At 55.9% G+C, this 15292-nt stretch overlaps 1 protein-coding gene across 6 annotated transcripts; it reads right to left on the bottom strand.

Annotated features, from left to right (window-relative positions):
- Window positions 1–1466: 1466 nt before the first annotated feature.
- UBXN6 (UBX domain protein 6) lies at window positions 1467–14670 on the bottom strand. Of its 6 annotated transcripts, none has more exons than XM_040241992.1 (10): window positions 13157–14670; window positions 10027–10190; window positions 9384–9448; window positions 8254–8382; window positions 5061–5158; window positions 4016–4091; window positions 3229–3313; window positions 2800–3150; window positions 2431–2579; window positions 1467–1940 (listed from the first exon to the last, which is right to left on the bottom strand). In XM_040241992.1, exons 1-10 carry the CDS (start codon window positions 13237–13239, stop codon window positions 1815–1817), a joined length of 1326 nt encoding a protein of 441 aa, XP_040097926.1. In that variant the 5' UTR covers window positions 13240–14670; the 3' UTR covers window positions 1467–1814. The 6 variants fall into 6 exon arrangements, 3 of the variants coding, with proteins under 3 accessions (XP_040097926.1, XP_040097929.1, XP_040097927.1); XM_040241995.1 differs by lacking the exon at window positions 13157–14670 and adding an exon at window positions 12697–12967; XM_040241993.1 differs by lacking the exon at window positions 13157–14670 and adding an exon at window positions 12315–12967.
- Between the last annotated feature and the right edge of the window lie 622 nt (window positions 14671–15292).

Genomic DNA, 15292 nt, shown 5'->3' on the forward strand with positions numbered 1-15292 from the left:
CTCCTGCCCCTTGGCGGGTGGGCAGAGGGTGTTCCCAACCTCGGGAGTGCTGAAGCAAGGAATTGTGGAGCCAGGCGCTGCACCTACTGGACCCTGGAGCGGCCCTAGGATAGGGCTGTGACGGGCCCAGCAGAGGCATCTCAACATGTACCGAGGGCCTGGGGCAGCGAGGCTCTGGCAGAATTCTGACTACTGGAACCAGGTTCCAGTCCTGCTAGCCCTTCACAGCACGTTGTTTTGTTGGAAGAAGAGTCAGCTGGCATCTCAGCGTGAGTACCTGTTCAGATTGTGGATGCCTCACCCACGAGGTGGGGCAACATGACCCCGCCCTTGGGGACCACACCATCTGCTAGCTAAGACACCCCCCCCTCCCCCTGGGCCTGCCTCTCCTGGCAGCACCCTGATCCTCCTGGAGAGGGTCTCTTCCTCCAGCTCTGTGGGGGTAGGGTGCGGACCCTGGCCCCACCTGGGAATAAGTGCTGCAGGTTGTTGGCACAGGGGTGAGGCATGGGTGCAGCTCCCCTGTGGGTGTGGCCACCAGCCTCAATCATGGTTAAGTGCCTTTAACCTTGCTAGTTGCCACCTGACAATTTACCCACTAGCAGGTTCTGGGGATCAGGCAGCCAAGGAGGGTGGGCCCAGGTCCTGACCCCATGTGAGGACAGTTGCAGGCTGCCCAAGTGTGAGGCACAGCTTGTGTGGGGGCTACTCAGTGGCTCTGGGTTACAGGAAATTTTTATGTCTAATCACATTAGGGGCCTGGAAGCTCTCACCTCAGAGTGGCCAGAGAGCCAGTTACCACTGGCCTCCATGAAGGCGGGGTCCAGACAGGGCAGGTCCTCTACCTTCCAGACCTTTGTTTTCCTGTCTCTGTTAGATCGCTGTGGCTGCTGTTGACAAAGCACCCACATTATTCCTAACAGTTCTAGGGGCAGAAGCCTCATGAGGGCCTCGCTGGGTTAAATTGAGGGGAGGGATGGTTTCTTCTGGAACGGGAGAACCCCATTTCATTCTTCCAGAAGAACCCATTCTTTTGGAAGGGGGAACCCCATTTCTGCTTTTTGCAGCTATTAAGAAGCCCCTCCTCCATCTTCAAGACCTGCAGCGTCACATCTCCCATCTTTACTTCCTTCCACGTTAGAGCTCCCATGGGGACACCTAGGCTCACTACATAACCCAGGACAGTCCCCTAGTTCGTCCTTAACCACACCCAAGTCCCTCTGGCACATAATGTCACGTTCATGGGCTCTGGCCCCAGGGCTGGCTCGTAGACGGTGGGGACAACATAGGAAAGCAGGGGAAGTGAAGAGCTCGCCTCAGACACGAGGGGCTCTTGGGACCCCAGGCACCATCCCAGAGCAGGTGTCCACCTGACCCTGCTTCACCAGGAGTCAAAGCCAGCCTTGCTCACTGATGGTTCCACAGCTGCTGACCCTGCCTCCCGCAGCTTGAACTCCACCAGGAAACTAGTCAACATCCTGTTTATTCAAGTTTATAACTTTACAGAACTTGTCCTGACAGGCCCCGGCCTCCCTTGGCCAGTTACTCTGGGGCACACAGGATCCTGGCCAGGGCTGCAGGCTACTCTGCCTGGGAGACACCCACGGCTTCTGTTAAACAGATTACTAGTGATGCCCTCTCCTGGCGGTGGTCATGGCTGTTGTGCCTGGCCAGCCAGCGCCCACTTCATGCCTGCAGTACCCCATGGGCAGGGCGAGTGGTTCTGGAGGAGGTAGGGGGACCAGGATGGGAGAACGTGGAGGACAGCACGAGGCAGACCCACGGTGGGGCTGAGCCAACCCTGCTTTATTTCACTAGAGCTTCTCAATGGCCGACAGGAGCTCGGGTTTCAGGATAGACGTGTCTGGCTGGGTGCCTGCAGCCCTGATGTCCTCGAGCACAGCCGCGTCCCACGAGAAGGTCAGGAGGGCAGAGGGCACCTGCAGCAGGGTGAGAGGCGCAGAGCTCCAGCTTCACATTCAAATCTCCCCTCTGGAGCCCGGGCCACGCTCACCCAGGGTTGTTCCCCACGGGTGATAGCACCACTGTGCCCTCAAGGGCTCATCAGCTGAGGACTGCCCTGTGGCCTGGCTGAAGCCCACCCAGCCTGGGGCAGCAGTTGGCACTTCTTCTCCAGGCCTCCTTCCCAGTCTCCCTGAATCAGGGTCTGACCACAATCCGGCCCCCTCCTTCATCCTCTCAAGGAATTCCTGCATTTTGAATGCCTTCTGGTCTTTGCAGAGGACTCTCAACACACATGGCACATTTCCATTTTACACACAGAAGTTACTCAAGGTCACACCACAGGTGGGATGGTGGGTCTTAACCCAGAGACACCTCCCCAGTACCATCCCATCCCCTCTTGGGGGCTTGTGCTGATTTAACAAGAGCCCAGAGAGTCAAGCTAATGTGCGGGGAGCCGTCACTCACCAGCCCACATTCGTTGAAGGCCAGGTTCTCATCTTCTGACAGCTTCTGTCCACCTGAGGCCAGCAGCTCAAAGGGCAGCCAGTCGTTCTGCAAGGCCTCCCGGACAAACCCATACAGCACTGCCACCCGTTCCCGGGCATAGAAGGTCCCTAGGGGTGGGACAGTCGAGTGGCGCTGGAGCTCGCGGGAGCCCCTCTGCACTAGCCGCCCACGAGCCCTCAGCCTCCTCCCCGGGGACAAGCGCAGCCCAGACAGGCCATGCGGGCGCCCAGCACGCACCCTGCACCCTGCAGTTGTCGGGGACGCGCACACACACCTCCCCGGGGACAAACGCAGCCTGGGGGTACCGCACAGGTGCCCAGAACGCACCCTGCAGCAGGCAGCCATCGGGGAGGCGCACGCGCAGCAGCGTGTACGTGTACTTGCGCATCTCCCGCTGCTCCTCCCGCTCACGCATGGCCTTGGTCCGTAGGACGCTCAGCCGCTCCACGGCCTCCGACCGCAGCCGCTGCTCCCGCTTGATCTCCTCGGCCGTGAGGTTGAAGAAGTCCGCGGGCAGGTCGAACTGCGAGGCCAGGGGTGAGGGCCGGAAGACACGGCGCTGGCGGGCCAGAGTGGCGCGCACAGGCTCGGCGCTCAGCAGCTGCTCCTTGTGGCGCTCCAGACTCTGAGGCTCGGCCAGAGCGGCCTCGCTCAGCACGTAGAACTCCTCGGGGCCCTCTGGAACATGCAGAAACGTCACTGCCTAGTCCGGGAGACCCCTCGCTGGACCGTCCCGCCCCAACTCTGGGCTCTTACCCTGGTCAGGGATTGGAAGCAGCACCTTCTGGAAGCCGATGGCCTCAAAAAACTCGTGGGTCCCTTCCAGGCAGTGAATGCGCTCCTGAGAGCGGAGGCAGAGGTCACACGGAACCCTCGGGGCCTCCCTGTGCCCCACAAGACTCTCTGCCCACCCTGGCCCCTCAGCCCAGAGTCCCTGGTCTCAGTGCAGCTGCTATCCCTGGACTGGCTGAACCCCCTGAAGCCGTCTTGAGGGGCTGAGCTCACAGAGGGCCCAAGACTGCGAAAGGTCAACACCAGGGTGAAGGAGGATGAAAAGCCAAAGGACAACATGAGGAGGGAGTGCCAAAGGTGGGGCAGGCCAGCTGTGTGATGCTGGACTCAGGTGGGGGCCACCAGAAGCAAGTGGGGCCCTGCCGGCCACAGGGGCAGGCACCACGGGCCAGGGTGGTGGGCCACTTTCTCCACAGATGCCAGAAGCCTGCCTTTGTGTGGAAAACCTCCCCAGTGCAGATGTTCTCTCAACTAACTCAAAGAGAGCTCACACTACACTGTGGGTGGTGGGCAGGGCAGAGGGTGTATGGTGCTCAGAGAGCCCACCCTCCCTCCCACCACCTCAGCCCACCTGGACTGCTCCCCACCGCGCCCCCATCACCCACCCGCCAAGCAGGGGCCCTTCTGCAGCCAGCTTCAGCCCCCATCCCAAGCTGCCTGCAAGCCAGCTGCTCCCTGTGATGGCTTGGGTCCTGGGGGGCCTCATGGGCCCAGTCACACCAGGCCAAGTCCCTCTGCCAGCAGCCCTCACCTGGAACACCTTGTTCTGCACCTTGATCTTTCGGTACTTCTCCTCCTCTGGGTGCAGGTGGATGTTGTCCAGGTACCTGGGGTGGACAGCGGCCGACAGCTCAGAGCCATGCCACCTCATTAAGGGTGACCCCAAGCAAGGTGCCATCATACCTGGACACTCCACAGAGCCCAACCCCTGGCGCACCAGGCCTCCCCTTTGGTCCTGCCTTCCCAGGGCACCAATGACCCACCACGGTGGGTGAAGCGGGGTAGGGCCAGAGTAACGGCCTCTGGAGCTGACGGGTCCCTGGAGGTCCCCCAGCTTGGGGGGCTCCTAAGCAGCACAAACTGATAGGCACCCCCATCCAGACCTGCTCAATAAGAGGAACAGGGTGACCCTGCCTCTTCACTCTCTCCTGATGATCCCAATAGGAAGCCAGGGTTGGGAACCCCTAATGCAAGGTCCGTCTAGTCAAAGCTATGGTTTATCCAGTAGTCATGTATGGATGTGAGAGTTGGATTATAAAGTAAGCTAAGTGCCAAAGAACTGATGCTTTTGAACTGTGGTGTTGGAGAAGACTTTTGAGAGTCCCTTGGACTGCAAGGAGATCCAACCAGTCCATCCTAAAGGAAATCAGTCCTGAATATTCACTGGAAGGACTAATGCTGAAGCTAAACTCCAATACTTTGCCCACCTGATACAAAGAACTGACTCACTAGAAAACACCCTGATGCTGGGAAAGATTGAAGGCAAGAGAAGAAGGGGATGACAGAGGATAAGATGGTCGGATGGCATCACTGACTCAATGGACGTGAGTCTGAGTAAGCTCTGGGAGTTGCTGATAGACAGGGAAGCCTGGTGTGCTACAGTCCCTGGGGTCGCAGAGTTGGACACGACTGAGCGACTGAACTGAACTGATGCAGGAAACCTCTTCATTTTAAAGACTAATAAATGGCCCCAGAGAGGCCAGACCCCTTCCCTGAGGGCTCAGGGAGAGGGCCATGCTCCCTACAGGCCTCTTCAGCAGGAGTTGGCGCCTGGCGGGAGAGGGCTGCTCACTCACTTGGCGATGGTGTCCACGCCCAGCTTCACCCGGTCCCGGTCCTTGTTGAACGTGTGGATCTTCATGATGGAGGCAGCCACTGGGTCAGTGGAGAAGTGCTGGGGGAGTGAAGAAAGCAGTGGGTCAGGAAGCACCCTCCTGGGAGCCTGGGGGCCACACTGGCTGAGTGGCCGGCTCTCAGCATGCACTGGCAGCATGTCTGGAACCCGCCGGCCACTGCAGACGCACTGCCTCTGCTAATCCCCCAGCCCCGCAAGGGACGTTCTAGAAACAGACTGAAGTGGCAGAAACAATGCCAAAAAGGTCTGTGACCTGCGGCTGCCCAGTGCACAGCCAGGGAGGCAAAACAGTGGAGACGCCACTGACTCGTCCCCCTGCCTTGGGGGTGGCACCTGCCTCCCTGGGGATTGGAGGGGCCATGTTTGATCCTTCAGCTGGCCTAGCCTCTGGGTGACCCCAGGGACCCTGCAAACAGCATCCCAGTAGGGAGAGACTGAGAATGGGTCACTGAGGAGAGGAGCAAGGTCAGGCAGCAAGTGTGCTCGCACTCTGGACAGCTAGGCACGCGGCCTCACCATGGGGTCTTGTTTTTCTGCAGCCCCAGAAAGTCAGCAGTTACATGGCCAGTGGGGCTGGTACCTGCGGCAGCCCCAAACACATCTGCTCTGCCTGAACAGTGGTGGGGGTGAACAGTGGGGTCACTAGAGGTGATGGATCAGAGCAGAGACCACCTGGCCACTCAGATCTACCTATGCACCCCCGCAGAAGCCCAGCCAGAGCCTCTGCCTGCCCCGGCCCGCCTCTCTGAACTACAGTGGGGGTCAGCCTTCAGCAGTCATGTATGTGTCACTTGACGTCTGATGTGAACTGGGTCAACTCTCCTGGGGACTTCAAATCTGGACCCCGTTCAGTCTGCCAGTTAAGTTACCAGCATAAGACAAAAAGGCTCAGACCGGCCAAGAAAGTGGGTCTGCAAAGAAGCAGCTGTGAGATGGGGGCAGGGGGGTGTCCTCAGGATATGGCTGAGCCAGGCTGACGGCCCCCACTCCAGCCGCCTTGGGACAAGCATACCCAGCCCCAGCAAAGAGCTGCAGCTCTCAATGCTGTTCTCAGAAGTATCCAGGCAGCTCGCAGCCTCATTTAAATTAGGACCAGGGCATGTGAACAGACAAGGGACAAAGGAACACAACATCCATGTAGGTATTCATGTTGTGATGGGGGTGGACTTCACAGTGGCCAGAAACAGGTATTTCAACAAATAAGGACTGGGGAAAACTGGGTAACTATCTGGGAAAAAATAAACACACACAACACTGTAAATTAACTATACTCTAATAAAAATTTTTTGAAAATGAAAATAACCCTAGCTGCATGCATCGTATTCTACACAGGGATAAATTCTAGTTGGAGCAAACCTTTAAACGTTAAAAAGCAAAACAGAATAGCACTAGAAAAACCACAGAAGAACTGTTTTAATTCTTTAGTGGGGAAGGCTTTTCTAAGTATGCCACAAAACCTGGAAGCCATAAATTAAAATCGATGCACTGAATTACATAGAAAAAATTTCTGCATGGCTATGTGACCATAAGCAGAATATAAAAATAAGCTGGAGAAAAAAAAAACAACATCTGGAGTAAAATATCCCCAGATCATAGACAAAAACCTCATACTGCTAATATGTAAAAAGTGCCTACAAATCAATAATAAAAAAAAATACCCAATACAGAAATGGTCAAAAGATGCATCCTCATATGAAACACAGACAACCTAACCCTAAAAAGGGAGATGCAAACTAAAAACTGCTGAGACGTTGTTTTTACCTATCAATTTGGGTAGAGACAATGAATGTTTGGTCACCCACAGTGACAGTCAGGGGACAAGGCAAATGGGAACCTTCTCCCACAATGCTGGGGAAAGAGTGAATCGGGACAAACTGTGGAGATGTTCTTTGTTCCAGTAACTCAGCTTCTGGAATGGAACCTACAGCTCGAAGTGCTGTACAGACCAGGTTTTCAGCATCAATACTGTCCTCTCTAGTGAAAGATTGGAAACTTCCTACATGCTCATCAACACAGTGCTGGTTAGTCAAGGGACAACTTACAGGAGTCACCGTGCAGTCACTATGGAGAAAGCAGACTTTCAAACTGCTCAGAGAAAAATGGAGGGACTTCCACGATGGTCCAGTGGTGAAGACTCTGTGCTTCCAATGCAAAGTGTGGGGGTTCCATCCCTAGCAGGGGAACTAAGATCCCACATGCGGTGTGGCAAAAAAAAAAACCCAGAGACGGGTGACAGAGCAAATGAGGTAAAAACGTTAACAACTGGCAGATTTAGGTAAGGTGGGGAGAATGACACAGGTATTTGTAATTTGATCCCTGGAACCTGGGAGAATGTAGGTTACCGGGCAGGGGTTGCACAGGTGGAGTTAAGGCTGATGATTAGCGGACCTTAAGATAAGGAGATTAACTGGGATTACCAGGTGAACCCAATAAGAGGGGGAAGAGAGAGAAAGAAGCAGAGAGCGGGCAGCTGGGAAAGGCCTGGCCTGGCTCAGCTGGCCGTGAAGGAGGAGAAGGAACAGCAGACAAACAGCCTGAATCCCCAGGGCTCCCAGAAGGCAAATAGCCCTGTGGCCATCTTGACTGTAGCCCACTTGTAACTTCCAGAACTGTGAGGGCAGAGATGTGCTGTCTGGAAGCACTGCATTTGTAATATTTGTAATAATCTGTTGGAACAGTAATAGGTCACTCCCGCCCTAGGTGAAGGAGATTCAGGTGTTCTTTCTTGTTCTTGTAGTTTTTCTTTAGATTTGGAATTATTTCCAAATACAGAATTTTAAGGAAAAGAAAATAATACGGAAGTTCTTCCTGTACTGATAAACGTTGCAGTTCCATGTCAGATTGAATGGCAGATTGATTTTTATGTAAAACAAAAATGCAGCCCATGTAGGAGATACAAATGCCTCGGTAGTTTGTATTTGGAGCATCTCTGAAAACGGATATAACATGCTCAAAGCTGGTGCCCTGGGGAGGGTGGAGTGGCTTTCTCCACCTACCCTCCCGGACTGTGAATTCTGTCCCATAGGTGAGGGAGGTTAGCACAGAACCGGAGCACCCCCAGGTGGGGATGCTGCACGGGCTGCCGGGCCTTCCAGACTTCCAGGGGCGGCTCAGGCATCGGGGCAGGCACTCACCATGAGAATGGCCTCTCTGATGCGGGCGTCCCGCTGGTCCTTCCTTAGGATGGCCCCTGTGAGAGGGCAGGTGAAGTACACTCCGGGCACCGCCAGGTGGGCCGAGCCTCCCTCTTTGGGCTCTGGCGCCTGGGAAGATGGGGGAAGGTGTCTGAGCCTGGACTGTGGACAAAGGCCACCCTGAGTACCACAGTCCTGAGAGCGTGGCCCTGGGAGCCAGGCAGCCTACTGTGGAACACTGTGGCCCAGAACCCAAGCCCCTCGGAGCGCATCTTCGGGGCTGTAAGATGTCCTCGAGGGACCAACTCAGAATCCAACAAGGTAAGGAACAGAGCGCATCTCTGGACACAGAGCAAGTGCTCAGCCGAAGACTCCTGCCCTTCCTGCTCCCCTGACTGAGGAGTGAGGAATGAGCTTTGGAAAGGGAGTCAGGGGGGCAACGGTGCCCTGGGGGAGTCCTGGCCTTGGTCTGGAGCTCAATTCCTAGGTCACCTTCAAGGTTCCTTCCTTTCTAAAACTCAGTCAGGCCTCACGGGTGGTGCTGCTCAGAACACCCCTTCCGCCAAGCTCTCCGTTAAGGCCTGCCTCCTCCAGGAAGGCCTCACAGATTACACCAGTCTCTGTGTGCCCCACCACCAAGGAAAGCAGCAGAGGGCAGCGCTAAGGGAAAGGGCTTTGGAGTCAGACAGCCTGGGAATTCCAGTCCTGCCCCTGCTGGTTTCGAGGTGCAAACTGAGGACACTGGGCTCTCTGAACCTGTTTTCTCTTCTGAAAAGTGAGAACTATAGCAGCTTCACCCCGTGTGCAGTTACAGGGGAATGACTGAATGGACGTGCAGCCCCTCCCCCGGCACCTGGGTTTGGTTTCATTATGCACCAGGCATGCAGGTCCCAGATGACACCACCCTCCACCACGGGGTTCCCTAACCTGTCTCAGTACCCTGAGGCCAGAGGTGACCTCGATCCACCCTGACAGCTGCATCTCCTTCTCATCCCCAGCAGTAGATGCTTATAGCCCAGGACTGGGCACCAATCAGACCACAGCAGGAAAGAGCCCAAGCGGTCCCTCCAGGTCCCCCTCCCCAGGCCCCACTTTGGGGGTCCCCACTGCTGCTGCCACAGTGTCTTTACCGTGTTGCTCCCTCGGGCCTCTGGGTTCCCACTGACCGTTGCTTCAGCTCGGAGTTCCTTTCTCACTGTGGGGAGAGGCAGGTAGACGGAGAACAGGCCGGTGTGTGGAGTGAGCCTGCACGCCCCGTCCAGGCCTGAATCCTCACATGGGTCACACTCTAGTCCTTCCAGCTCGAGGTCCTCCCGGCCCCACACTTCTCCACGCCCCCAGGCCCAGACTGCACCAGACCATGCCCTCCTCCTGCTCCAAGTCCTGGTTCTGTCTCCTTCCACCATCCCAGACATCCCTGCCCCAGATCACAGACAGACCCCTCCTCAGCCTTTTCACCAGCACTTCCCCTTTGTGGTAAAAGTGTTAGTTGCTCAGTCATGTATGATTCTGTGAGACCCCATGGATGGTAGCCTGCCAGGCTCCTCTGTCCGTGGAATTCTCCAGGCAAGAATACTGGAGTGGAGTGCCATTTCCTTCTCCAAGGGATCTTCCTCACAACTGTGATTTAAACCTCTTCCTACCTCAAAGTGTGGGAGCCCGAAGGCTCTGGGACCCGTGAGAAGCAGAGGATCACCCAGAGGACAGTGGAGATAGGCCTGTTCCACCTGCCCCATGTCCCCCCACCATGGCTGGAGGACAGTCGAGGCTCACCCTGGTTCCGGATGGAGTCCTGAGATGTGGGGCCCCGTGCCCGGGGCTGCTTCTGCTCCAGCCGGGCCAGGGCCGCCGCTGCCGCCATCTGTGCCTCATTGGTGGGTCCCTGGCGGGGCTGCCGGACTAGTGGCTGGCTGGGCTTCTCTTTGGGGGCCTTCTCCCTGAGGAGACGCAAGGGGATGGCGAGGTGACATGGGGTTGGCAGGAGAGTTTCTGTCCCCTTCCCCTCCTGTCCCAGCAGACATAGAGGTGCCTCTTCCCTGGGGGCCACCAGACAGTGGTTCTAACACTGACAGAGGAGCCCCTGGAGGCAGATGGTGGTTCTGTTCCCTGCTTGGCCCTTCTGGGCAAATCCTGCCCTGGTCTGGGCCCCGGAGTTGTCACCTGTCAGGCAGGGGGAGAGCACACCCACCGTGTGCCCCCTTCCCCATGGGAAAGTCTCCACCCCTATTGTCTACAAGGGTAAGACCCATCCAGACTTCGTCTACTGAGCACCAACTGTGTGCCAGGTAGACAGCATGCCAGGAGCTAAGGCTCATCATGTCTATTCCTCAGGGCAACATTCCTCCCTGCGAGGGCTCCAGCCACTCTCTCACAAGCCCCAGAGGCTCATGGAAGCTGGGGCAGTATGCCAGGCTGCACACAGGCCCTGTGTGAGGCAGGCTACAGAGATTTGGTTTGCTATTGCTTCCACCCTGGGAAGCAGGGTGATTGCCCTGTAAGATGGGCACCCTCCAGCCCTGACCCAGCCGGGAAATGACCTGGCCTCCTCCTCATTCCAGCAGAGTCCTGCCTCCCACCCAGGTCTGACTCTGCCTTGCTCTCCTTCCCTCAGGACTCTCCCTTTGGAAGCTGGAATCATCTATGCTATATCTCAAGAGGGAGCCAAGAATCTTCGTTGATGGCCTTGCTGCACCGCCCCACCCCCCCGCCCGGTCCCCCTCTCTGCTCAGACACCCAGGGCAGCCCTCTTTTCTGATCCCTGGTCCTCTTGCCCACCCTGTCCACAGCTGAAAGTTTCAGGCTGAAGAACAGACAAGTCACGTATGGATAGCTCTGCCCAAGCCCCACCATTCCATAAAAGCACCATTTTCCAAACCTTTCACTCCCCCCTCCTCCCTTCATGACTCATCCTGGCAGCCAGAGGGGTCCTTCTAAATCCCAGTCACTCCTCTGCATACACAGCACCCTCACCCCAAGAACGACAAAACCCTGTTGCAAACACAGGCCCTGTGCGAGCTGCCCCTTTCCCTCACTTGTTCCCATCTTTGCTCTGCTGTTCTCCCACCACAGGACCTTCGCACTCTGCTTTCTGGGGGGTATCCTTCCTGGGATGGACAGGGGCCACTTCAACAGCGCATGCATGTGTGTGGTATGGGTTGATTTCCACACGGCTAAGTCTGAGCTCAAACTTCCCCTTCTTAGAGAGACATTCTCAGAGCACCTAACAGTCCCCAGCATCGCTGGCAATCTCAACCTTGTTTTTTTTCCTTCATGGCCAACCTTCCGTCATTTATGTACTGGCTTACTTGTCCACCTCCCCTCACAGGAAGGGGAGCCCTGAGAGGGCAGGGATTCTCATGCCATGGCAGTTAGCTGTACACACACCCTGCATCTCCAGGCTGGCTCCAGGCACATCACAGAAGCCCAAATTTCCACATGACTTCACTCCCCTCTCCTTCCAGGCCTCCAGTCTGACAAAACCATCAGCCCTCACCTCCTTCCAGTCACACACAGTCCCAGCTGCTCCAGCTCCCACCTCCACTCACTACTTGATGGACAAATGATTGGACTCCCCTGTTTGGCCCATGATTGTCCCTGGGCCTCTTTAAAGGGGTCCTCCTCCCCACCCCCAACCCCAGGCTCCTGGGACCTGCACTTTCCTCCCTGACTCACAGATCTGGCCCTCATGGGCCTCCTTCACCCCACTCAGTGATCCCTTCCCAAGAACCCCAGGGAACCCCCAAGCCTCATGACAGATGCCCGGATGTCCTTACCATGCACCCACTCTCCCTCACCCAGCCCACTGCCTCAGCATTCCCTCACCAACCCTTACTGCCAGCCACCCAGTCTCTCCTCCCAGCCCTCACCTCTTCACAATCCCTTCCATTATGCCTCACAGACCAGCCCCCCATGCTGACAACTTTCTTAAGTCACCCCCCCATCCTAAACCCCCTCGGGCCCCCAAGCCCTCTCTGTAGCTCCCTGTAGGAATCCCAGCTCCTTCTAGATTCCTTCTGCTCATCCCTCCCCACAGTGGAGCCTTCTCAGCCCATCCACCTTGCCTCTCCAGCTCATCACTATCTTCTGCTCAGCACTGGCCCCTCACACTTCCCCACGGAGTCTCCAGTGTGGCCCCAGGCCCCTCTCTTCAAGTTTTCCCCAGTCAAGTTACAGAGGCCTGGAAGTGCAGGCCACCTTCCCTCCCCTCCCAGGTCTCCCTCCGGAGCCTTCAGGCCACTCAGCGTTCACCGACGAGGAGGACCCCCATCTCCTTCTAGTCGGAGTCCCCCAGGTCCTCACCTCCACCCACCTGCTTCCCTTCTCCTCCCAGACCTTCCACAGCCCCTCACGACGCCACTCACCTCCCCCGCGCCCCCGCAGTTCACCCGCACCTCCCAAGCCTGACCACACCTCCAACAACGCCTAAGCCCTCCGGATCCTCACCTCCCATCCACCCTCCTGCCCCACAATCAAGGCCCAGTTCTCTGTCGCCACGGAGCTTAAGCTTTACGACTTTTTGCGACCCCAGCTCTTCTTGTTTCTCCAGGATCAGTCCCCAACCTCTGATCACCGAGATGCCCTCAGATCTTAGGCGATGACTTTTCAGGGGCCGTTCTCCGCATCCCTAGCCTCTCCCTTACCGCCCGCCCTAACCGGCTAGGGTCTCTTAACTGACCCCTCAGTTCCTGCAGCCCCGCCCCCTCCAGCCTCGCTCCCTCTGCCCCGCCCCCAGAGGCCTCCCCTCCCCCAACTCCCACCCCTCCCTCGTGCCCCGCCCCCGGAGGTGTCCCCCACGTTCTCTCAGCCGCCCCTCCACGCCCCTCGCCTTCCCTAGACTTCCCGCGCCCCACCCCACCCGCCCATCCCCGACCCCGGGTCTCAAGCTTCAACGCCTGTCACGCACCCCGCCGACTCCGTGAGCTTCTGACCCGGTCCCGCGCTCTTGAACTTGATGTCGGCCTTGATCTCTTGGAAGAATTTCTTCATAGTGGCGGGGGGCCCGGCGGCTGGGGGCCGCGGGGGGGGGGGTTGGGGGGGCGCAGGGCCCAGTACGGGAGGGGCCGGCAGGCGCCAACAACCGGAAAAAAAATACGCCGCCGCCGGAAGTCCCGCCTTCGCGAGGGCAGTCCACGTGACAATCGGCGCAGGGTCCCTCTCTAGATCTCTGCGTCTTGCTGGCCCAAAGTGACCACTCTGCACTTTCGGGGCGCGTCTCGGTGGTTCGTCGGGATTCTGTTGCCAGGGACAACGACGGCGCTTCCAGAGGGAGGTGCTTCCAGAGGGAGGTTGTGTTTGAACGCCTTCCACCGCGTTCCCCAAGGAGAGACAAGAGGGAGAGGGACAGGCCGAGGACCCCGCGGAGAAAGCGCTGGCCCTGTCCTTTTACTTACTCAAGAACCTTCCCTGACTACCCAGCGGTCACGTGAAAAAGTCCCAACTCTGTGTGGGGGCAAAGTCCCCACGACCCAGCCACGTGGTCAGCGCCAGTAGCCCTCAACAAACACAATGTGGGAAAAAATGAAGAGGATGGGTCGCACAGAGCTAGGGCTTGGGGACCCTCGATGGCGGATCACCGAGGGGTTTAACTTAAAGAGATCGGAGATTATCCTCAGAGCGCTGACGGAAGTTCAACGAAGTGCAGCCCAAACTTTTACCTTCCTGAACTTTATTTTCCTAGCTATGAAATGAGGATACGAATAGCACCGGCTTCATAGAGGTCGTGAGGACGATGCTGCAATTCGAAATCTGAATAAATCGCGGACGTTATGATTTTGTTATTGTTCAGTCGCCAAGTCGTGTCCGACTCTTTGCTACCCCATGGACTGCAGATTTACTTCTTTAAGAACAGTTCTTGAGAGTCCGTTCTGTACCAGCAGTGAAGAAAACAAAATCCCTTGCCTCAAAGAACTCGTGATCTTTTTGATTGGAGGAGAGAGCCAGAAAATAAAAAATCTATGGTGGAGCGGATGGTGTTAGTGGTATGGAGAAAAATTAAGCGGGAAACAGGATTGAGGGGATGGGAGGGTGGACCCAGTTTGTAACATCAAATAAGAATCCGACACAGGAAAAGAGCTTGCTTGAGACCACCAGGGAAATTTGATTGGATCCAAGTGTTAGATGATATAAAGGAGCTATTGTTGATTTTGTTAAGAATTGTAATGACATTGTAGTGATGTTTAAAAATAAATTTTTTTTCAGCTAGAGATATTTTCTCAGGTATTTGTGGGTGAAATAACATCTCAGATAGGTTTTCGTTTTTATTAAAATTTTTTATATGAACCATTTTTATCAGATATTTTTTTAAATACTCTGGAAAACGGACTTCCCTGTCAGTCCAATGGTTAAGACTTTGCCTTCCAATTCAGGGGCTGCAGGTTCAATCTCTGGTCGGGGTGCTAAAATAAGACATGGGCTGTGCTGAATCGCTCAATTGTGTCATATTTTTTGTGGCCCAATGGATTGTAGCCCACCAGGCTGCTCTGGCCATGGAATTTTACAGGCAAGAATACTGGAGCAGGTTGTAACTTCCTACTCCAGGAGATCTTCCTGACCTAGGGATAGAATCTGTATCTCTTGCATTCCCCTCATTGGCAGGCAGGTTCTGTACCACTAGCACCACCTGGGAAGCCCCAGATCCCACATGCTTTGGGGCCAGAAAACCAAAACATAAAAGCAGAAACAATATTGTAACAAATTCAGTAAAGACTTTAAAATAGTCTACATGGAAGGAAATCTTTTGAAAAGTAAATAATAAAATACTCTGGCGAGGTTTCACTTTTGGTTCAGTGGTAAAGAATCTGCCTGCCAATGCAGGAAACTGGTTTGATCCCTGGTCTGCGAAGATCCCATATGCCTCAGAGCAACTAAGCCCATGCGCCACAACTACTAAACCTGAACTCTAGAGCTGGGAACCGCAACTACTGAACCCACGTGCCCTAGAGCCTGTGCTCCACAGCAAGAGGAGCCACCATAATGAGAAGCCCCCGCAACAACTCAAGTAGCCGCTGCTAGTCACAACTAGAGAAAAGCCTGTGCAGAA

This window comes from Oryx dammah, unplaced genomic scaffold, assembly GCF_014754425.2.
Source record: "Oryx dammah isolate SB20612 unplaced genomic scaffold, SCBI_Odam_1.1 HiC_scaffold_5, whole genome shotgun sequence".
Classification (NCBI taxonomy): Eukaryota; Metazoa; Chordata; class Mammalia; order Artiodactyla; family Bovidae; genus Oryx; species Oryx dammah.